Raw genomic sequence first — 23441 nt, 5'->3', positions numbered from 1 at the left:
GGCAGCAACCATCCTCCTGCTGGTGCTGTGCCTGACCCCAGACAAATAGGTCTGACTTTTTTGTTACTAGGCGTGCAAGTAGTAATAGCCTAACAGCAAAGGGCATTGGTTAGTGAACCACTATCAAACCCAGAGCGCCGCTGAGCTTGGCAGACATTAAATTGCACCCAGTGCACGGCCCTTGTTCTAACGCTTGTGCTAACCAGCTGCTCAGACCGGAAATCCCTGTCCTGCCAAAACCAGGAGGGGTGGCATTGGTGATATGGGGTGGAAATGGGCTGCAATTGGTACTTGGGGATTGGTAATGGGAGGTGAAGGCTTTCACCCCTTGGGCATTAAGCTGAATTAGTACAAGGTCAACAGTAACCAATGCCCATTGCCATCTGATAGCTCTGCCATGTCCTGCATGAAATGAAGTGTTATGTTCCTGCCCCATTTCCCAGGAATGGGTTGTCCAGCTCCACCCCAGTTAGCACCTGTTGGGAGCCTCAGTAGAGATGCATGGGCCATGGCAACTGAACTCCTCTCTCAGCACTACAGGTGGTCCCTCCAGGACTGGGGCACTTGGCAGGGGGTGAACTGGGCAAAGGTTGGCTTGGATCTGTTCTGCGGATAAAAACAGACAGACATGTCCAGGAGCCAACATGGCCCCTTTCACCAGCATTGAATTCATGTCCTAATACTTCTAAAGGCAAAGGAACCTGGTTCTCCACGGCTCTGTGCTTTGTGCAGTCATTGATACCAGTGCAAAGTGAGTGCTAACATTCTGCTGTGATGGTGACTGACACCACTTTGTACCAGTGGGGTAGTCCTGAATGGACATTTACCAGAATGCCCCTGCCAGTGTGACCTCACAGAACAAAATGGCATGCTCCATGCAGCAAATGGACCAGGACTCCGTTCCACTGCAATCCGGTCCTAATGCACCAGTGCTTTGCACTGGCGTAGATGATTACATGGGCCATGAGACAGCAGAGAGCCAGGTCCAAGGAATACAAACACTTTGAAATACTCCACACCTTTCACACAACCTGGCGTTTTAAGAGACAACACAAGAGAATTGGATCTAGACTGGGGGAAGTGTCCAGCGTACACCAGTTTGCAAAGCTATCAAAATCAAACTAAGGGGAATGAGCTATCCTGGGAATAGCAGGTTAGAACCTGAGCCTTCGCTGGGGAGTCACTCATGGTCCCCCTTAGTGATAATCCCTTCCAAAGATGTGAATTCCAAGGGAAATCTTAGATAAGTCTTTACACAGTCCCCAGTTCTTCACAGATTGCATTATTGTTTCAGAAGGCGCTCTCTGAGCAGTGCTGGGATTGTTTTCCCCCGAGCACTAGAAGGGGAAAGGTGGGTAGATGAACTGGGCATTCAGATTAACGCCAAATCATGAAAAAAGGAGGCCTAGGTCCTGCTCCTGAAATGTGCAGCTCATGGGCAGAATGCAAACCCGGGCAGAACCCATTGACTTCAGCAGCGCTTGGCATGGTCACAGCCGCCCGCTCTCACGCTACATAGTACAGGATCGGGGCCCTAGATTTTCCCAGGAAGCCGGCAGAAAGCTGGTAAATTTCCAAATTGCACAGATCGCACGCTCCCGTCACTCACAGGTGAGTTTGTGGGTGAAGAATGAAAAATTATCCGTCCCATGTTTTCTTTGGACCTACTCATGAAATCTGTCACATAAATTATCCAGCGTTTGTCACTGATTAGCTTACACAATGGGGAGAATTCCCCCCCCAACTCCCTTCCCCTCCCCCCACTTAGTGCTGCGCTGTCAGATACGGACCTACTGAGCGGCTGCTGGGGCCCAGATGTAACCAGAGCTGAGTCTCTGTGGCTTTTTTTGGCAAATCCAAAAGCCCTTTCTTTGCATGATGTGTGTGCGCTTCAGTTCAGGTTCTCAGGCTAGTGAGGAGCGTGAGAACAAGAGCTGCCCATGTGGTCAGTGATGGCCCTATTCCCAACAGGATGGGCTGGGAATATGTTGGGTCACAGAGCTGTTTGCAAACCATTCTTGAGCCTAGAGCCCAATCCTGCACTTGCTGCTTTCAGAGGGAGCTTTGCCACTGACGTTAATAGGAGCTGGATAGGGCCACTAATGCATCTATAGAGGTCAACATACCTACAAGGCCAGACACACCCCCTGTGTGATACATCCTACTGCATACACTTTGAACACTAATATTCATATTGACATTAAATGGAGATATAGATATATAGCCCTATTCTGTTCCAAGCAGTTTGTCTTGTGCTACAGCCCTCTCCCCTAGGCTGATGATGTAGCCTTCAGGGTTATTATTATTACAGTAGCAGCTAGAGGCTCCAACCAAAAGCAGTGCCCTCATTATGCCAGGTGCTGTACAAACACATAGCAAGGGCCAGACCCTTTCCCAATGAGCTGACAGTCTAAACGGCAAGACAGACAAACGGTAGGGGAAAGGAAAGATTATTCTCCCCAGTCCCCATTTGAGAGATGGGGAAACTGAGGCCCAATGAGGTGAAGTGACTTGTCCGAGGTCACCCACGGATTCTGTGGCACAGCTGGGAGTTGAACCTGGGCATGGCAAGCGGCAGGCCAGGGCCGTCCAGCAGGCCCACGTTGCCTCACCCAGTGTCCTCCGTCGTCAATATCAGCACTTTTCATTTTCACTTTTGGTTTGTAAAGCATGGAAGTGGGAGGCATTTAACTCTTCTGCAGATAGATGGCTGGGTGGAGAGGCAGAGGGGATAGCTAGACTAAAACTGGGCGTTAGCACTATTGCTATTAAAGAGTTGTAGTTCAGGTCTGAACAGCTGCAGGTGAAGACATATTGAAATCTTTCTGCCCATATCAGTGACATATCAGGGACTGCTATCCAGCAAGCTGGCATGTGCAAGTTGATCAGCTGAACATATTGCTTAATGGTTTTCTTTATTATCAAGCATCCCTTTCAGATGAAGATTTTGCATTCATAGTATTGATGTCAAGCGCTTATTTCTTAGTTTGCCCAGGGCCATGGTCATCATTGGCCATTTTTATATCAAGATTGGATGGTTTTTAAAGATGTGCTGTAGTTCAGAGGGAGTTATTCTGGGAAAGTTCTATGGGCCCTTGTGATACAGACAAGATGATCAGAATGGTCCTTTTTGGCCTTGGAATCTATGAATCTGTGACTTTCCAAATTATGAGGAACATGCCAACAGCACTAAGTGGGTCAGTCGCACGTCTCTCTCCAGAACCAAATAGAAAGATCACCACACTGCAAAGCCGTAATCACAATTGGCACCAACAGACACCTCTCTTGGGAGCCTCAGAAAAGTTTTGTGAGGGCGGGGGAGAAGTGTCTGCAATAAAAACAGAGTGGTGAGCCAAACCCATTAATGACTTAGCGGTTCAAAGATTCTTCCCTGGCAAGGGGGTTAAAGATGCTTCTCAGCCCCCGCTGTGGCCAGGGAGTCACTCACCATGTCGTGCTGTGGTTTGCATGCTCTTCCTAGTCTTGATTTCAGACATGGCTAACGTGCTGTTTTCCTTTTTCTCCAGAAGAGACAGAAGATGTTGGAGAGACTGCCAAGAGGGACCGTTCCCATATAGAGAGCACCCTTAAACTGAGTGAGGCTAAACCTGCAGATGACTACTCAGGTAGGAGTGTGGCAACGGGTGTGCGAAAAGGGGGCGGGGTAGGAAAAACACTCAGGAAGCAAGTAGGTGGTTGGGTGCAGTGGGGGACCCACTCTATTGCAGACATAGAGACTGGGATTTGGCGAGATTCTGTGGCTTCTGGGGCCAGGCCATGGGAGATGGCCATTTATTCAGTAGCCTCTAAGTGCAGACTTGTTACACATGCATAGCAAGAGGAGAAGAGCCCATACTCCCACCTCTGAAAGACAGAATCATGTAGTTAAACAAAAAGCATGAGTGGAAATGTCTTTTTTTTTAGTCTTAAATCTTGTTTCTTACAAAGCTGGTAACTTTTCACGTTCTCCTTCAGTTTCTTGCCTCGTAAATGCTTACCTTTCCCCTGGATTTCCATAGTTCCGATAGTTCTAAGATGTACACGTGGTGTGCATAAGAGGGAAGTTCAGATAAGAGTCTGGAGAGCCACAAAAATAAGAAGAGACATAAGCTCCCCTCAAAGCCAACCCAATCCAGCCCAGCCCTGAACATTTATTGAGGAGCAAAAAAGTTTTGAGCAACTTTTAAAGAAGTTTTATTTTTCATTTTTGAAACTTATCGGTTGCTGCTGCTCTCCCCAGTGTCCGCTGGGACAAGATGAAGAAGCACCAAAATACTGCGGGAAGAGCTGTTCCTGCCACTCTTCTGGCCTGCAGAAATGAAGATGTACTGGGCATGTCATGAGAAAGCCTGTTCTCACTAGCACCCAGACACCACAATGAAGGGCCCTTTAGGAATTTGTGTATCAAATATTAAATAGTAATGAATCATGGGTTTTCTTACCCAATGTACTGATACATGTGCAGGTTTGGAAAAGGTTGGGGAAAGCATCTGGAGTGAAATCCTGGCCATAATGTGCCAATGAGACTTTTTCCAAAGAGATTAATGGGGCCAGGATTTCACCCCTGAACTTTTGGGTACTTATTTGAACCAACCCTTTAAACCCAATGAATTTCTCCCATCACGAATGGAAAATTAGCGAAAGTTCTAAGGCTTGAGAGGGCCTTGGCAGAGGAGATCTGTGAGGTGGGAGTGGAGTTCGTGCCAGAACCACAGGATTGCTTCCTCTGTGTCTTTTATGGGCGATTCCACAGAAACAAATCAAAACTGAACAACGGCTACAGCCAGGCAGCAGCTACATCCCAGTGAACAGAGGTTAATGTCACAGGAACAGCTCCTGGGACAGGCCTGGAATCTGCCTCCCTTCTCTAACTACAGCGCTTAATCCAGAGCATCTCAAAGGGTTTTATTCTGTGGTACTTTATTTTCTAAAGATGGGAACATAGGATTGTAGGGCACCTCCCCGGTCATTGACTCAAGTCCGTTGCTATCATGAGATTTCATGCCCATTCTTAATACCTGTCCCGACCAGAAATCTCTACCCACAACGAGAGGCCTCCTATTCCAACAGCCAAATGGAGATTTGTTTGCTTGTTTATCTGCACTGCCTCTGTTTGCGTACATGAAAGAGAGCCAGGGAGGTAAAGAAGATGGTCAGGACACCAGAGGCATCTGGGAATAGCTTTGAGTTTGATTTGTTCCTATTTTATCACCCCTTGAATCTGTAGCAACACTGCAGCGGTTGAGGAAGATCTACCACTCCTCCATCAAACCCCTGGAGCAGTCCTACAGATACAACGAGCTCAGGCAGCATGAGATCACAGGTAAAGCTGGGGGGCAGTAGGGATGCATCGGGCACAGTCAGAGTGTCCTGCTCTGCGTAGGTTCAGAGTACAGACACTGGATCCGTGGAAGACCTCAAATGTTAAGTCTTCCTTTGCAGCAGACAAAGAGATCCAGAGAGTGTTGTTACCTGGATCCCAATGGGTTTCAGTGTGTGGGAATTCTGTGTATGCACGTTGGCTTTTTAGGTCCTTGCATAACGTCACCTCAATCAGAAGGAAAAACTTCTCCTTTTCCCTGGCGGAGCGCGTCAGTGCACCGAGCTGAGGAGCCTCAAGGGCCTGGCTCTCCACTGCTGGCACCGTGTGCAGTCAGGGGCACCTGTGCGATGTGCATGTGAAACGCTGCCAGATTAGAACCCTCCACTCACCCCGACGGAGGTGCTTTCTGCCCAGGCCGCACGGGTGTGAATGACTGCATGAGGCCAGAGAACCAGCCCTCAAGAAGGCACAAGACAGCTCGCTCACAAGGAGGCTTAGGAACCTACTGAGCTCCCTCATGGGTGTCTGAAGCCTCTAAGGAGTAATAGTTCTGTAACACTCCATCCTGTTAAGTACCAGACATGGATGGGTGAACTGCTTCTCCTGAGGTCTTCTTCTGGGTGCAAGATTTTGGCCTAACTTCTCTTTCCAGGGAGTGGATGACTCGGGGGTGTGACGGAACATGGAGCTTTTCAGCTCCAAGTCATTAGCAATGGGAATTCAGCCTAGGCCAGTCGTGATCAAAGGTCGGTCCCTCGATGGTTGTGCCAGGGCCCGCTAGTAATTGCTAAGCCCTAATGATGCACTTGTTCCACTCCAAAGGAGGTAAGAATGGCCACTGCTCCAAGGAGCTTGCAGACTACATGAGGCCCTTGCAATCTGCGTGACACGGCAGCCGCATGGCCCCGTTTCTAATGCATTAGTATCAACATCACAAAATCCTGTTGGCAGCCTCGGCAGAGCAGCCAAGGTCTGAGGTCCCAGTTCAACAGGAAAACTCAGGTGCTCAAAGTTAGACACGTGTACCTTGCTGAACTGGGGCCTGGATGAAACTGCGGAGACGAAATGCTCCTCTCTGCTCTAGAGCTGGCCATACCAGATTGGGGTGAGGCACATCAGTCGGGGTGGGCCGGTGATGCTTGCCCTGCTGCTGCTCATGCTACACCTGCCCTCTGGGCTTTTTACTCATGCTACAGAAAAGATAATTAGCCTCTGGGAATGGGGGGGGGGTTACTCCATAGCAGAGTCCTGGAGTTTATCCTTATTGCAAGGGGCTAATCTGTGGCTTACGCCCTCCCTGCCTTCCCATCTCTGCTCCCCACAGTTCCACTCATGCACACCCTCAATCCCACTCAAGATGCAAATTCCATTCACCACACTGCAGGTCCCCACATTACTATGGTACATCTGCCCCTCCTCCTGGTGCTACCCTCCCCTCACCTGGGTCAGCATTACTCTGTATCCCACACACATCTGCCATTGCAGCTGTTCTCAGTTGAGCTACTATAGCCCAGCAATTTAACTAGCCCATGATCCATATTTTGCCTTTAAAGATCCAATCAGACATGCCGGTTCTCTCAGAAGCTACAGCTTTACTGGCCTGGTAGGACTCTACACCAAGCTCAACACCTCGTATCTGCAACATTATTTTTGTATAACTCTATTTTGCGAAGCGATGAAAAGGGTCGTCATCCAGCAGGTCCTTCCGGAGCTCCTGCCTCCAAACGGGGCCATGTCTCCTGGTCAGGATCGTCCATGGCTCACATAGGTTCTGACTCCCATCCTATTTGTTTGGGTGGCTGGCTGGCTTGTAGGGGACTATGGCAAGCATTCAGCTCCCCATATTTAACCACGCACACACACACACACACACCGCCCCTCCCCCCCCCGGCAGCATCTCCGTTTTATGCTCTCTGAGGTAGTCTCAGTTGGATCTTCGATATTTCAAAACCGCCAGTGCAAAACAGATGAACAACAAAACACTTTAGTGCATACTCAGTGCTCCGTGGGCTGTAGCAGAAAGACACACCCATCACATGCTACGAACTCCCTGCATCCATGCCCCATTCCTCCTCCACTCCTACCCCTGAAGCATGGTGGCTCCATTTCAGCTCCTCCAAAGCTGCTTCCTTTTGCAAGTGCTGCATAAGCCGGTGCTTGTGCTCAGCTCTGATTAATATTTGGGCACTGCAGACGGTTTGCTCTGAGATCGCTTGAAGTTTAATAATTCCCAGCCTTTGTTCTCTGATTTTTCACCTCGCTTCTGTGTGCGTGCTTGTGAGTGCTGCGATCTTGTGCATGCCAGTCCTTAGATTCAGAGATATTAAGGTCAGAAGGGACCATTATGATCATCTAGTCTGACCTCCTGCACAACGCAGGCCCCAGAATCTCACCCACCCACTCCTGTGAAAAACCTCTCACCTATGTCTGAGCTATTGAAGTCCTCAAATCGTGGTTTAAAGACTTCAAGGAGCAGAGAATCCTCCAGCAAGTGACCCGTGCCCCATGCTACAGAGGAAGGTGAAAAACCTCCAGGGCCTCTGCCAATCTGCCCTGAAGGAAAATTCCTTCCTGACCCCAAATATGGCGATCAGCTAAACCCTGAGCATATGGGCAAGATTCACCAGCCAGACATCCAGGAAAGAATTTTCTGTAGTAACTCAGATCCCACCTCATCTAACATCCCATCACAGACCATTGGGCCTATTTACCATGAATATTTAAAGGTCAGTTAATTGCCACAATCATGTTATCCCATCATACCATCTCCTCCAAGGTGTAGAAAGGCACACAGCACTGCAGGATGCTTGTGACAGCGATGTGATCCTCACTTTGGGATCGCCTGGAGCTGGGGTCCAGGGGAGCGGGAAATGGAATTCCAGTTAGAATTCCAGCTAGAGGAACATGCTTGATTATGCATAGACAAGTCTCTTTGTTATTGACACTATCCAGCTTTCACTTCCAAGCCAGAGAATTTAACACAAATTCCAAAAGAGCCACAGAACAGCAAAGGTGGGTGTTGTTCAGGGAATGTCTACACAGCTAAGTCGCTGGGCACTGTAGTGTAGACACAGGGTGCAGCAACGGAGGGGATTTTTACACCCCCTTGAGACGCAGTAGTTACATCGACAGAAGCATTCTTCCGTCAACCTAGCTGCATCTACAGTGGCGCGGGGGGAAGGGTCACACAGGGTATGGAATTATTCACAGCCCTGAGTCACGTAGCTAGATCAACCTGCATTTTAGGCATAGACTAGGCCTCAGACTCGCCAAACAGGGATTTCGCCCTCCCCCGCCTCCCAAACACACAGCTAATCCCTCCCCAGGCAGACCCATCGTGCGTGGGGTTCGGCAAGCGTGGGCACAGAAATCCAGCCCTGCCTCTTCTCCTCTCTCTTGCAAGGGGAGTGCTGAGCCCGCCACCTGGCTGACCACAATGCGCATTATCTGTGCCAGGGCCTGACCTGGCTGGAGTGGATCGGGGGCTGGCCCCGGGAGCATTACCATTTTCCATCCTGTGGGGTTGCTGTCCAGACTATGCCACTGGATAGCGTTCTGGTCTCATGTGCGTGAACCCATGGAATTGATATTGCCAAGGAGAACAGTGAAATGCTCACCCTGCACCTTTCACCAGTCTCTGCAGAGGCCTTTGCCCCCCAGCCATGCCAACACCATGGCAGTGACCCCTACGGAGGTTATTAGCCAGTGTGTGATAGTCCTAGCGTGATGGAGCAATGGCACCCGCAGGCACTGACATGGAGAGTGGGGACAGGCGCCACATGGCTTCCCAGGAACCAACCTGAATGCTCACCTTGGCATCAGGGCATCCCTTCAGGGACTTCTTTGTGGATGATGTAATGTCCTGGGGACAGTCCCTCCAAGTTCCTAGCCTGGACTATAGAACAGCTGAAATGACCAGAGACACCGCCCCAGGGTTTACACCGACCCCAGTGCATGCTGGGTCAGGGCTCTGGGAGTGTAGCCCATGCTGTTTAGATATCCAGGCAGTGCAGACACGCTCTGTCAAGATCACAGTTTATCCACCTCACTCTTGGTTCTCGGTGCCACACTTTCAGGCGCTCTTCCATGGCTAGCCTGGGCCGTAACAGATAGCTGGTGCCTTGTGCACACACTTCCCATTTTCAGGAGGGCTTGGAACTGAAGATGCAGCATCTCGGTGTTCCGTTTGGCACCACTGTCTCCCGAGTCACGTGTCCGTGGCCACACCCCGTTCCATTTGGAAACCAGCGTCTCCACCATTGCCTTTTCTACGGCACATGGTAAAGGGCCAATTCTGTAGCTGCTTTGCAGTCACTCCTGGGGGTCCAGTGCTGTCACCTGCCACCACTTCTCAGACCACTGGCCCTCTCCCACATCTGACTCAGCAATGCCAGCACTTAAACCAATATCCCTGATGCCAAATGCTCCTTCTGCCAGGCACCTCCACGCTCCTGGACTGGGCAGAATGGGGGACGTTTGCCTGGAATACCTGAAGCAAAGGCATCTCCCCTGCATGCCCACTGAGAGTAAATAGAGCAATCTGTAGTTAGAGGGGTGGTGATGACTGTGTAGCCCAGCAAGGAGTTTGCACCATGTGTCAGGGAGCCCCCGTGACTCAGCAGCCCAGGTGAGCACACTGCAGTGTTGAGTGAGTGGTCACACCTGCCTCCCACTTCCTTTGGCTTCACTGCCAGAGTTTCTCTGCATGGCAAGCTGCTGCTGCTGCGGCTGTGGACAGTACAGGCTGCATTGACTGGTTCCATTTCCTTCTGCCACATTAATAAGCTGACGGTGACATCCCTGAGCAGGGAAGGTCTGAATGTGTCCCAGGTGTGTCCTGAATGCCATCACGGCTCTTCTCTGGAAGGGGGTGGGGAGGATATGTGGAGTTGTCTCTGACCCCCCTGGTGGCCGTTAGCTCAATAGCAGGCCCAGGCTGGGCCCCAGGCTGACAGGACTCATGATGGATCATACAGGTTAGGGAAAATGTGGAACAGGAGTGTCAAGAAACAGGGGTTATGTTCCAAGGGTCAAACCAATATGCCATGGTAAGTTCTCTTTCTGTTCCTAGCTATCCGCTTCTTTCCCTCTCCATTATACAGCAGCCCTCCGAGGGTTTTGTATCCATGGGACCAGTTCTGCCCTCAGTTACATGGCTGCAGCTTGCGCCCATCTACAGTGGTAGCAGAGCTGAGCAGCATTGCTGTGCCTAGCACCAGTGCTCGGGTAATTTGGGTATTGTAGGATTATTAGCGCTCTCTGCTGTAGCTCACCAGGATCCTAGATCACTCAGCAACTCCTGGCTGATCATCAGCAACATAGCAGATTTTATTTACAACTGGCCAGGCCTGGAGTCTCTTTCTAAAAAGTCTGGAGGCTCCTTATCCGGGCTGTGTTCAACTTCTCTGGAATGTGTTTGCAGATAGAAACCCTCTCTTTAAAGTGTGCTCATGTGTCAGTCTGAGCTGTGCCTTCTCTTTCCATGCTGGACACCTCTCTGGTGTGTACACTAAGACACTGTGTTTACACATCCCGTATAGAGGCGTGCAGGCTGCAGAGCAATGGATGTCTCCATGCATGTGAGTGTGTCTATGTCCATGGTATACGTATGCACTCTCTCTAAGTTAGGGGTGCCAGTTTTCTCTCTAGCATGCTGGGATTGTTCTCCTGGTTCCATCCTCAGAAGAACTTCTGCCTGGTTGGGGAATGTCCTGGTCCAACGACAGGGGCCTGAAGAGATGTCACACCAAATTGCGGTACATGCTGGCAACCCTAAACCATGTATGTGTACATGCAGACTAACATGCCTGCACCAGGGACTGCCTTGCTGCTAACCAAAGTATCTTCCACAATCTGGCATCATAGGAGGGGAAACAGGTAACCATAGCCCGATGGAAAGGGTGTGGGACGTTGCGTTTGTGACTGTTCCTGCAGTTCAGCTGAACAGACCCTAATTGCGGCTTGTTACAGGCAATTCAGCCGACTCATTTGCTCTGTAGGAGCAAGCAATTCCTTAGTGTGAAGTTGTTACTATTCAATGGGGCTCCCAGCTGGCCCTCACTGGACCTGCTGCTGGAGCCGAATTCCAGTATCCTGGGGGCACAGAGGGTATCTCAGAAGGATGTCAGTGAAGGAGGAAACCTGTCCTTGGGCCACTCCCAAAAGACTGGTCAAGACCTCGCGTCCAATCCAGGTCCACAATCTCGGAGACCAACGAATGGGTTTTTTATTCTAATCCCAGTAATTATAACTCTCTTAGTGCATGCGCCCTCCGTTCCTGCAGGTCATTCATTATGTCATTCTTCCTGGAGTGTTTGCATTGCTCATTGGTTCTGCTCTCTGCCTAGGAGAAGGCTGAACCGACCATCAGCTCTCTCGCTCTCTCTGTGGGTCCTACCAGACCAATCACCTCCTTTCCTTCCTTCTACTCATGTTGCCTTTTCTCTCTCCCCCTGGCCTCTCCCTGCTAACAGCTTACCACGGACGTACCCTGGGCTCCTCAGCCACAGGTTGGTATTGCTGCCTGCAGCCTGCATGCTACTAGCAGCCAGGTAACCTCTTCACTGCCTCTCAACTGTCATTGGTCAAAGGCACTGAAAATCCCAGCCTTCTTCATCTTTCCAGATAGCCACTAGCCAGAACCATTTGACCAGTGCCCCCTGGGCACTAGCCAGAGCCACATGCCCAGTCCCCGCATGCACTAGCCACAGCCATACAACCAGTGCCCCGGGCACTAGTCAGAGCCACACGTCCAGTGCCCCCGTACACTAGTCAGAGCCACACGTCCAGTGCCCCTGTGCACTAGCCAGACCCATACACTCAGGGCCCCTGGGCACTAGCCAGAGCCATACGCCCAGTGCCCCCCCATGCACTAGCCACAGCCATACACTCAGTGCCCTGGGCACTAGTCAGAGCCATACGCCCAGTGCCTCCTGTGCACTAGCCAAAGCCTTAAACCCAATGCCCCCAGTGCACTAGCCAGAGCCACACGCCCAGTGTCCCCCGTGCACTAACCACAGCCATACGCCCAGTGCCCATGTGCACTAGCTACAGCCATATGCCCAGGGCCCCCCGTGCACTAGCCAGTACTAGTTATATACATAGGTGTCTTTATTATTTTGCAGTGGCTGGCTTTGTCCAGCAGGCCACACATTCATGGCATCCTTAGATAAACATCTTAAAATGGACACTAGTCTACGGGTACATCGTCACTGCAAGTGAAGGCGAGGTTGCAGCATGGGTAGGCATTTCTGTGCTGGGTTCAATCTAGCTAGGATCGGTAACAACTACCACTCCATACCCAAGGTCCCCAGTTGGTTTGCACTCAGGCACTAGCCCAAGGACTAGCCTGGGCCACCACGTCGTCACTGCTGTTGGTACCCGTGCTAGATAGAACTAGCCTACCCGCACTACAATCACAGCACCACTTTGCAGCAAAGGCATAGCCTGTGTGACAAGAGAACTGGTCCCGGTCAGTGTCAGATGTCTGCAGTCCCCCACACTGCACAGGCCTGCAGAGTGAACATTGGAAGCCTGCCCGCTTGGATGAAATCTGATGGTGCAGCAGTGCACGTGACGGTAGCTACAATTCCACCCTCTTTGATGGGGACGGGTGGGTATTGTCCCCTCCAGTGCCCAGCAGCACCCTCCCAGGAACACAGCGTGCTCTTGGCCCCTTCAGGAGGCAGAACTGGCTCTAGCCCTAATGTAGTCTGCTTAGAATGGTGTTGCCAGGGTATGTGTGTCACTCCCATGAGGACCATATTTGGGTGATGGGAGTTAAATTGAAATAGGGCCCCTCTAGGATGGTGCCCCAGGGAAAGGTAAGGAGGTGGCTACCCAGTACCGCCCACTCCCAGTTGGGTTGGCAGGAAATCCTGGTGCTTGGAGGTTCCTGAGTCTCTCCCAGCCGGTCAGCCATATAGGTACGGCTGAGAGAGCCATACAGGTAGCAGCAGTGGTGGCTGGGTTGGTGCCATTGGCAAGGACACAGCCACATGATCAGCCAGCAGAATGCTAAGAAATTGCCGCCGTTCCTTTAAACCCATCCCTCGCAACACACTCAAAGCACAGGGCCTGCTGCTGGAAGAGCAGCCGTCCTTCCAGAGTCGCTGGTTCCTGACTGCGCAATGACATCATAGCACCAGAGCGCTGAGCACCTCAACCCCCCCTTACACTAGCATGCCTGCCAGACACACTTTGGCTTTCCTATTGAATTTTATTTAACCCTCCTGAGACTTTGGAGATATCTGTATACATATGCAGATAGAGTTACCTATAGCTACATGTATCTATCTATAAATACAGCCCATATAGATATAGATATAGATATATACATACACATGTGTATAAATGTGTATGTTTACAGATCTAGATCTATAAACATATGTATAAATTATGTATATATAACACAAATGTGTGTATGTATGCATATACAGTGCATATAGCTATAGATATGCAATGTATGTAATTATATAACAGCCTAAGGTTATATAATTTAGGTGGTGAATGAACAGGCCAGAACTCTAACGGTTAAATGAGTTTGGCGCACCTGCAGTATGGAGACGATTGCATAATTCTCAGGATATGTATTTACCTGTTGTCCATGGCTGGTGTGTTGTAGGGTTGACAGTGGTAAAGCACTATAGACTTAAAGCTCAGTATTGCCCACAGCAGCGAACCTTCAGGATTGCCCAAGTGGGAGATTAGTTCATTCTGTGGTTCCTAGGGAGCAAGGCCCCCCTGCGAGAGATGACAGTGTCAGTGTGACAGGCTGGACAAGTCCGGAGGCCCCCTTCTGGAGGCCTTGCAGCCATGCCACACCCCACCCCACTCCACCCCACCCCAGAAAAGGGCAATAAAGAGGTCCTCCAAGCTGCCTAGAGTGGCTGCATGGGAAGCAGCCAATTGGGGCCCAGCAGGCTAGTATAAGAAATGCTGCAGGGCTAGACAGAGTGAGATCAGTTCCTTGCTAGGTCTGGAGGAGAGTGGATGGTGTGCCTGGCTGACTGAGGGAGCTGCAGGACCTCGGACAGGGCAGTGCTGCCAGAAGCCTGGGAGAGCAAGAAGGAGCTCCGGGCTGGCTGCTGGGACTTCACAAGGACAAAACTCTGAGGTGAGGGTGAAGAATGTGCTGGAGCACATGGGGAAGTGGCCCAGGGAATTAGAGCAGCAATGCAGCTTAGATAAAGGGATGTGGCCTGGCTGCTATCTATAGGGTCCCTGGGCTGAGAGCTTGAGTAGAGGGTGTGGGTCTGGGTCCCCCCACCAGCCACTGGGAAAGTGGCTTGGACTTTGAGGCACCCCAGAAGGGGAACTTACCTGTAGTGGCCCAGCTGGTGAGCTGTGGCCAGAAGGACCCTGAGAGGGCAAAGACATTGCCCCCAGGGAGGGAGCCCTGGGGCATCACTCTATACCAGAGCAGGGACAGCTTGCAAGAGATGATACAGAGGGCCCTGAGAGAGGCCTCTGTTGGATTTGTACCCTAAAGCGTTTGCTTTGTTTTTAATTCACATACTGACTGAGTCACCAGGACCCACCATGAACAGAGAGAGAACAGGCATATGCACTGAGACAGGGGTCACTTGCATGAGGTGAGTGCACCCCATTACAGTCAGTCTGTGTTAGCTGTGCTGTTACCCCCACTCCTTGGGTTGTAATATGTGTCTGGGAGACAGGCACTTCTTGAATTCAAACACTGAATGAAGAAATTCTTCTCCCAAATGAATGGAGATCAAGCGGCTCCTCTACTGTAAACAGAGACCGGCTGTGGGGCAGGCCTGGCATGTACCATATACACCACAGGCCTAACCACAAACCTCTCTACCCAACGGCTAGAGCGAGCTCCAGAAATAAGCAACCTCTAAGGAGAGCTTTGACTTTAGAAGCAAAATGGCACCACCCATGTTAACCCACTGCAACAAGGGCACCTCTCTGGGTGAGCATGCCCATTAATATACCCTTAGAATCCTGCCACACGGCAACAGCCCAGTTGCAGGCTGAGACCTTGTTTCCAAACTACAGCCTAAGTGTGCTCCACAGCATGACAGCGTAAGATATTTTTCAGCTTGCTGCCCCTTTTGATGGGTGTATGTATAAGTCCCACAATGCAAACAAACATACTTCAGGAGGCAGTGTGGCCTAGTGGCTAGGGCACTGAACTAGCACTCAGGAAACCTGGGGTCTATTCCCAGATCTGCTGTTGGCCTGCTGGATGACCTTGGGCAAGTTACTTCCCCTCTCTGTACCTCAGTTTCCCCATCTGTGAAATGAGCTTATACTGACCTCCTTTGTTAAGTCCTTTGAGACCAACAAGCGCCCTATATAATCAAATTAGAATAAAACAACTGACCACTTCACATTCAAAACTGCTAAAAGCAAATGGGGGAGGGGTCATACACCCACCCTGGGGAAAGGAGAGAGGAAGGCAATATGCACACAGCCAGCAGTACTCAGGATGGAAAACACCTGGGCAACCGTTTTCAAAGTGAGCAGAGATGAGACCCGATGGGTTGCCGGGTTGAGCCAGCCCCACAGCAGGATGGACTGCCTGGAAGGACCTAGGTATCCATCAGGATGAGGCTTGGGGAGGAGGTCTTAAATTGCCATAGTCTGCACACCCAAACCAAGATGCCCACCTACTACTGCTCCCTGCACAAGCAGCCAGTGACGGAGCTGCCTTGATGTGTAGATGACAGTGATGGCGTCTGATATGGACTAGTGGGACTAGGCCAGCGTAGGGCAAGCAAGCTTGCATATGAGAGCACGTTTTCATACCACATAAATCTCTGGACCAAGAGAAGACATGAAGTAGGAGGAAGACTCCTGATTTCCCAGGGTTGAGAACAGACAGTTCTGACCCATCCCGCTGGTAGTGTCACTCCAGCATCCCTGCATGGGGTGAGGAGGGAGCGTGCTGCTGCTTTAAATCTGTAGCAAGAAGCCAAGCCGGAGGGACCAGAAGAAGGTCCTAGCCAGACCTCTGCTCTGGGGATGGAGGGACTGTAGGACTAGCCCGGCTTCCCTGCCTGGAGAAAAGTCTCTGGAGTGGGGCTAGAAGAAAGTGACCCTCTCTGTGAGGTGCCGCCACTGTCACATGGCCTGGACACATTGGTGTGGACGCATTCTGAGGCCACAGAAATAAGAGGCAAAGAAAGTGCCAGAGTGCAGCCTTTCAGCTTGCTGAGGTGTGGGGGTGGCGAGTGGAAGGACCTCCTCCCCGGATGCTGAACAGCAATGAACCATCATACAGCCAGCCGCGAAGCACAGGTCAGCACAGTCCTGCAGTAGGAAGCAAAGCTGAAAACCTTTATAAATCATTTGCCTTTGCGGAGGAAGCAGATAACTGTGGTGTCTGAGGAGTGTTTCAATGCAAACAGGGATGTAATGGGCATGGGCATGCTGTTGCCAAAGGGCCACACTCCACCATCCTTATTCATGCTGCGTAGTGCCTTACCCTACACATGGGCTACACCCAGAGTAAGGTACTGCTGTGTGATCACTTTATCCCTGGAACACAAGGGGCAAGCAGCACAGTGAGCCTATGAAAATGGAAATCACCCAGCAAGGAAGCTGGAGCAAGAACCAGTAAAGGAGATCCCCTGCAGAACCGGGACGCCCCATTAAAATCCCTCTTAGGAGCCTGGAGTTCTCTGGGCAGAAATGTGGCAGATGAGTAGGGCCCTACCAAATTCACGGTCCGCTTTGGTCAATTTCATGGCCATAGGATTTTAAAAATAATAAATGTAATTATTTAAGCTATTTAAATCTGAAATTTCATGGTGTTGTAAATGTAGGGGGCCTGACCCAAACGGGAGCTGTGGGGTGGTCGCAAGGTTATTGCGGGGGGTTATGGTTCTGCTACCCTTACTTCTGTGCTGCTGCTGGCAATGGCGCTGCCTTCAGAGCTGGGCAGCCAGAGAGCGGCAGCTGCTGGCTGGGATCTCAGCTCTGAAGTCAGAGGCCCCCGCCAGCAGCTGCGCAGAAGTAAGGATGGGATGGTATTGCCCTCCTTATTTCTCTGCTGCTGCCTGCAGAACTGGACCTCAGTCAGCAGCCACCACTCTCCAGCCACCCAGATCTGAAGGCAGCGCAGAAGTAAGGGTGGCAATACTGCAACACCCCTAAAATAACCTTGTGGCCCCCCTGCAACTCTCTTTTGGGTCAGGACCCCCAATTTGAGAAACATTGGTCCCCTCTGTGAAATCTGTATAGTGTGCTTTTACCCTATACAAGACCTGATTTCACGGGAGGAGATAGGACTTCATGGTCCATGATGCGTTTTTGTTTTTTTCATGGCCATGATGCAGCATAGGAGAACACAGGGCAGCTGAGGTCTGCTGGGTCTGGTAGCCCATGCAGGAAATGTAAGGAGGAAGGATGTTGGGGGGCAGGTCTGTGATAGCCCCAGGGCTCAAGGGAGAGCCAAGCAGTGTTAGCCACAACTGTGGGGTACTGATCTCAGCATTGGCAATACAGTCGGATTCAGACTGGGGGCAAAGGTGACTGCAGTTTGTAAAGAGGCTTTTAAGGAGACAGGCCCTCACCCGAAGCTAGAGAAGCCCAGGATAGTGCTCAGTAGCCCTGCAGGGCCAGGTAGATTACCTGGTGAATGCATAGCTTGCACTGGCTACAGAGGCAAGGACTGTGTGCATGGGGCCTCCTGGCTGGAGTCACAATCAGTGAGATGGGCCTCCTTAAACACCCAAGGGAAGCAAAACAGCCTGCTTAATGAAGAACCAGTGAGGGTCCTGCTGCCCTTGGTGCTCCGTACCAGCCCCAAGGTGCCAGTCCTGCTGCTCCCCAGAGCGAGGGAAGAGCTAGACAGCAGAGAGAGACTGGTGTAGCAGAACATACTCTGGACCCAATGAGCAGGGCTCCCCTTGAAAGCTGGGAGCAGTGACTGTCTGCAGAGACCCTGAAGCTGGGAGCAAGGAAATGCAAACTCTCCCCACTGTCACATGACACAGGTCAGAGACTGTAACTGGAGGTAAATATGGCCCTTGTCATACTGACAAAATTCCAAAGTGCTTTATGAACTCTAGAGCTACATGGATCACTTTGGGTCCTGTTATTAAATGGCCACTTCTGGAGAAGAACATGTCAGTGTATTAATGCACAGTAACACTACTCATTAGTTTAGGACACGTTTCAGAGTGGTAGCTGTGTTAGTCTGTATCAGCAAAAAGAACGAGGAGTCCTTGTGGCACCTTATACTCAGACAAATTTGTTAGTCTAAGCTTTCGTGGGCTAAAACCCACTTCATCAGATGCATATCTCCTGCTGATAATAGCTCACTTTAATTGATCACTCTCATTATAGTGTGTATGGCAACACCCATTTTTTTTTCATTTTCTGTGTGTGTATATACATCTCCTACTGTATTTTCCACAGCATGCATCCGATGAAGTGGGTTTTAGCTCACGAAAGCTTATGCCCAAATAAATTTGTTGGTCTCTAAGGTGCCACAAGTACTCCTCATTAGTTAGGACAGGAAGTGAAGAAGTAAATTATGGTCTATTGAAACCCCAGGGAGAATTTATGTAGGAAGGATGAAATTACTCTGATGGCTTTAGGTGCTGCTATTTCAGCTAGAGCTGTCATCTTTGGGAAAGGCTCCTACTGGACAAAAGTCAGTCTTCGTTGCACAGCAACTTGGTGACCTTGTCAGGTGGGGTCGTGATGATGCCTGGACATTCAGGCTGTTTGTTAACTAGTTTTGCAGGCCAGAAGAAGGACCCATAAAGTCAGAAGCAAGCCTGGAAAACTGGGTGGCAACCCTGTTCTCACCTTCCACCTAATGAGACTTGTCACTACGGGAAACTCAGGCCTTATCTTCAAGCTCAGAAAGCAGTTATGGTTAGAAAAGAGATTCTCTACCCTTCCCTGTTCACTGTCCCTCTTTAATGTCCAGATCTAATGCACTCAATGTTCAGATTTTTTTCTCAATTGCCAGCTCTGCAAGTGGGATCTGAGAGTCAAGCTGCTGATTCTTTCGCCATCCTCATCAATATTCTGGCCTCAAAACTATTGAGTATCTATATGTAGATTCAGTCAAATACTAAATAATTAGAAATAATATTAATACAAAGCCAGAGTGAAAGTGAATAGAGAACTAGATGAAGCAGTTGTATGCAGAGCTGATCAAAAACCAGAATGACTGTCCTGCAGGAAATACCAATGTTTCAATATTTGTTTTTATCCCAAAGTCAAAATATCAAAACTTTTTATGGAACAAAACTGGCTGGGCTACATCTTCTATTAGGCACTGTGGCAGGTCAGCCACAAGGAGAGATTGTCAAATGCAGTTTAGGGCCCACAGGAGAGAATGGAGTTGTAGTTCTGGTTTCTCCACAACCCCCCATGAGGCATCATGGTGGCTCAGGCAGATGATGAAGAGAGCAATGTCAACCCCATTCGAAATGAAACATTTTCATTTTTATATTCTTGATGGAAAATGCATCAAAATCCGTATTTTCCCCTGGGAAATTTACACAACCATATTTTCCAATGGGAAAACGTTTTGTTTGAAACTTTCCAACCAACTCTATTTGCATGTAGTATATGTGATCATTTATTGCTATGAATAAGAACCAATACCATTGGCTAAGCAAACTCTTAACCCCACAAAACCAGAACACATTAGAAGAGAACACTCTTCAGATTATGTTATAATAACTTGTAAAGTTACTATACAGGAATTCCAGCGCTGATCATTTTTAAAGGTGGAGATGTCTCTCTTTCTAGGAAGACATTTTAGCAATAATCTATCCTGGAAACAATTTTCTCTTATTTTCAAAAGATTTTTTTTTTTAAATAAATGGGACTAATACACTCGTGACCAGTTAAAGACCTTACTGTGAATGCTTCTTGCTTATATTATTGACTTGGTAGAGAGTTCAAAGTAATTGTTTTAAAAATATGGGGTCAGATCTGTGACTAGTGTAAATTGGCTAAGCTCAGTTTAAGTCAATGGGGCTGTAGAGTTATACCAGCAGAGGATTTGGCTGAGATTTCACAAGTGAGAAATGAGACAAATGGCTTCCCTTCACAATATAAACGAGCACTGTGCAAAAATTTCTCACAAATTGCTTTTTGATGGAAATTTATTTTGACTCTATGAAGTCTTTTATGAGAAGTGTCTGCTTTCCATGGAAAACTTAAATTTTTCATTGAAAAACCAAACACTCGAAAACCAAAATATTTCAATTTGGAAATGCTCCTGTGGTGGCTCATGGGATTTGTAGTTCAGTTACCTCCTGTCCCCATTCTCCTTTATGGGCCAATCTCCATGCCCAGACTACATCTCCCATGATCCACCACAGCAGAGTACTCCCATGATGCTCTGCCTCCCCTCCCCAAGCAGAAAGAGTGTGGTGCATCATGAAGGAAATAATCAGACCAAGGAACATAGCCTGTAGAGGAGAATGGGAGCATGAGGTGCCCATACTGCAACTCCCATGAAGCACTGCAGCATTTCCAAACTGGTGTGTGTGGTTTGTTTTGGGTTTTTTTGGGTCCGTTTTGGCCAAAAAATTTTGGATTTTGAATTTCTGTCCAAAGTCACCCTTTTCGGGGGGGTGCTGCGTTTTTTTTGTTTTTGTTGGACAAGCTCTACAGCCCTTCTCCCCAGCCCTCAAACTAGCATCCTGAGAGGGTTTGAGTTCATGGCCGAGGAGGGGATGGAAAGACCAGCAGAGACAGGCTCTCTTATAATGAGGATAAGAAGCACTCAGTGCTGTAGGAAGCCACCAGAATGCAATGGAACCTCTTCAAACCCTCTGCTTCTCTCCTGTCTGCTGGTCCATTCTGAGCCATGATCAGCACAGGCCTTGAGGATGAGAAGGCTGCAAACTAGCCATGCTGCAGGTGCCATCATGTGGGGGCTACAGTCTCCTTTGAGCTATTTAGCTTCAAGCAGCAACTTAAACAACTATTTGGACAAACCCAAGTATAGGACTTGTGGCTGTAGTTCAGCACTAAATGTCTGTTCAAAGCCAAATTCTCAGCTGAAATTTTTGGCACCGAGCTTTTGATTCTGCTGATGATGCATGGGGCAGAGCAGAATGGACCACACTTTACTGTCCCGCAGCTTTATTGGCTCTGCAGGGCTGGCAGGAATAAAATTGTATTTTTACCAGGGAGCTCAGTGAATACATCTCCTGGGCTGAGGGAAACAGCAGCAGGCACAGTATCCTCTTGCCACTTTTCGGATCATAACCACATGCTTAAATCCTTTGGAGACGCAGCCTGAGATGCTAAGGGTGGAGAGGTTACCCTGGAGATGGCCAGACTCTTGCCATGTGATCTGTGTGGGTGAGAAGACACTTACAGGACATGAATTGGGGTCTCACCCAAGCTCCAGGGATGAACTAGCTACAGAGCTGAGTTACCTTTGGTGAGGGTTATTGTGGGTGTTTGGTCCTGTCTGTGGAAAGGAGCGGTTAGTGACAAATAGTGAACCTACCTCATTTGTGTGGAGTCAGCGCAGATAGTTCCCTTAAAAACATCCACTCAATGTGCAGCAATAGTCAAAAAAAAAAAAAAAAAAAAAAGGCTAAGAATGTTAGCAAGCCTTAGGAAAGGGACAGATAATAAAACAGAAAATATCGTAACCCCTCTATATAAACCCTGGGCATGCCCACACCTTGAATACTGCATGCAGTTCTGGTCACCCCATTTCAAAAAAAATATGAGAATTGGAAAAAGTACAGAGAAGGGAAACAAAAAATGATGAGGGGGATGGAACATCTCTCCAGCTGAGGAGAGATTAAAAAGACGGGGACTGTTGGATTTAGAAAAGAGATGACTAAGGGGGAAGTGGGGGAGATTATGACAGAGGTCTGTGAAATCATGAATGGGGTGGAGAAAGTGAATAGAGAAGTGTTAATTACCCTTCACATAACACAAGAACTATAAGTCACCTGATTAACTTAATAGGCAGCAGGTTTAAAACAAACAAAAGGAAGTACTTGTTCACACAATACACCCTGTGGAACTCATTGGCAGGGGATATGGGTTCAAAAAATAATTAACTGAGTTCATGGTGGATAGATCCATCTGGGCTAATAGCCCAGATGGTCCGTGATGCAACCCTGTGCTCTGGGTGTCCCTAAACCGCCAATTGCTAGAAGCTGGGAGTGGACAACTATGGACAATCACTCAAAATTGCCCCGTTCTATACGCTCCCCCTGAAGTTTCAGTCACTGGCCACTGTCAGAAGACAAGATACTGGGCTAGATGAACCCACTACAGCTGTGCTTATCTTCTAATGTGCCTCGTCTTTAAAATTCCCATTTCAAGGCTCTAATCCAAGGGCCAAATTCTGACCTCAGATGAGCATATGGGAGGATCCTAGAACTTGGCCTGTGTATTTAAACACTTATCTCAGATGGACTGGGAGACCCTGTGGCCTAAGACCCCGACTGTTAACCTGGATCTCTTATGTAAGGAAAGACACCAAGCTAGGAAGGCTGTGAGGAAAGCAGTGAGCTGGACTATCTGGCTGCCATCATACAATCATGTTCCCCTCCACTTGTATGATCTCTCCTTCCCACATCCTAGAACATCGCATAGAATGCTGCTGTTGGAGATGCTTCTGCAGCACTCTTGTTTCACCCCCTTCTCCATGCAAACGTCACAGGTACTAAAACAACACACATCACACCATGCACCTGCTTGTCCCTTTAAGCCTCGGTTTGCCCTGCCCCCTGGCAAGGTGTGAAGGCAGTGAACAGGTCTCTGGGCCTGTACTGTGCAGTTGCTCATGGATGCTGCTTCAGTCTGGAATGAACCTTTTCTCTCATAAAATGCAACATTCCTCTTGTTGGCAAAGGCTCAGCCTCCAAAGTTCAGTGTCCACCAATCAGAGTCGCCCAGGCATGCAATATAGGTCATCTGTGGCCAGCCGGCCCTGCCCCCTCCCACGAATTGTTATCTGCTGGGAACCATAGCACTCCAATGTCTAAGCCATTGAGCTGAAGCTCCCATGGCACAAGCCAACACAGAGACTAGCTGGAGGGTCACACATTTACAGCACTGAGAACTAAATGAAACACCAGGAGACTCCTGATTGGTGATGCTGCACTTTTGAAAAGGATTTTCAGTTGAATTGAGAAGT

At 49.3% G+C, this 23441-nt stretch overlaps 1 protein-coding gene across 3 annotated transcripts in view; it reads left to right on the top strand.

Moving 5' to 3' along the window:
• SRL (sarcalumenin) overlaps nt 1-23441 on the top strand; it is a 93299-nt gene that overhangs the window by 55990 nt on the left and 13868 nt on the right. Inside the window, exons 2-4 of one of the 3 annotated variants that reach the window (XM_043523772.1) lie at nt 3528-3626; nt 5228-5323; nt 11797-11832. In XM_043523772.1, the coding sequence (XP_043379707.1) occupies nt 3528-3626; nt 5228-5323; nt 11797-11832 (231 nt within the window). Of the gene's footprint in view, nt 1-3527; nt 3627-5227; nt 5324-11796; nt 11833-14310; nt 14439-23441 lie in introns of those variants that run through there. The other 2 variants (XM_043523773.1, XM_043523774.1) reach the window with 2 other exon arrangements.

The sequence above is a fragment of the Chelonia mydas genome, chromosome 10 (genome assembly GCF_015237465.2).
Source record: "Chelonia mydas isolate rCheMyd1 chromosome 10, rCheMyd1.pri.v2, whole genome shotgun sequence".
Taxonomy (NCBI): Eukaryota; Metazoa; Chordata; order Testudines; family Cheloniidae; genus Chelonia; species Chelonia mydas.
This window is presented reverse-complemented; position numbering and strand designations above follow the sequence as displayed.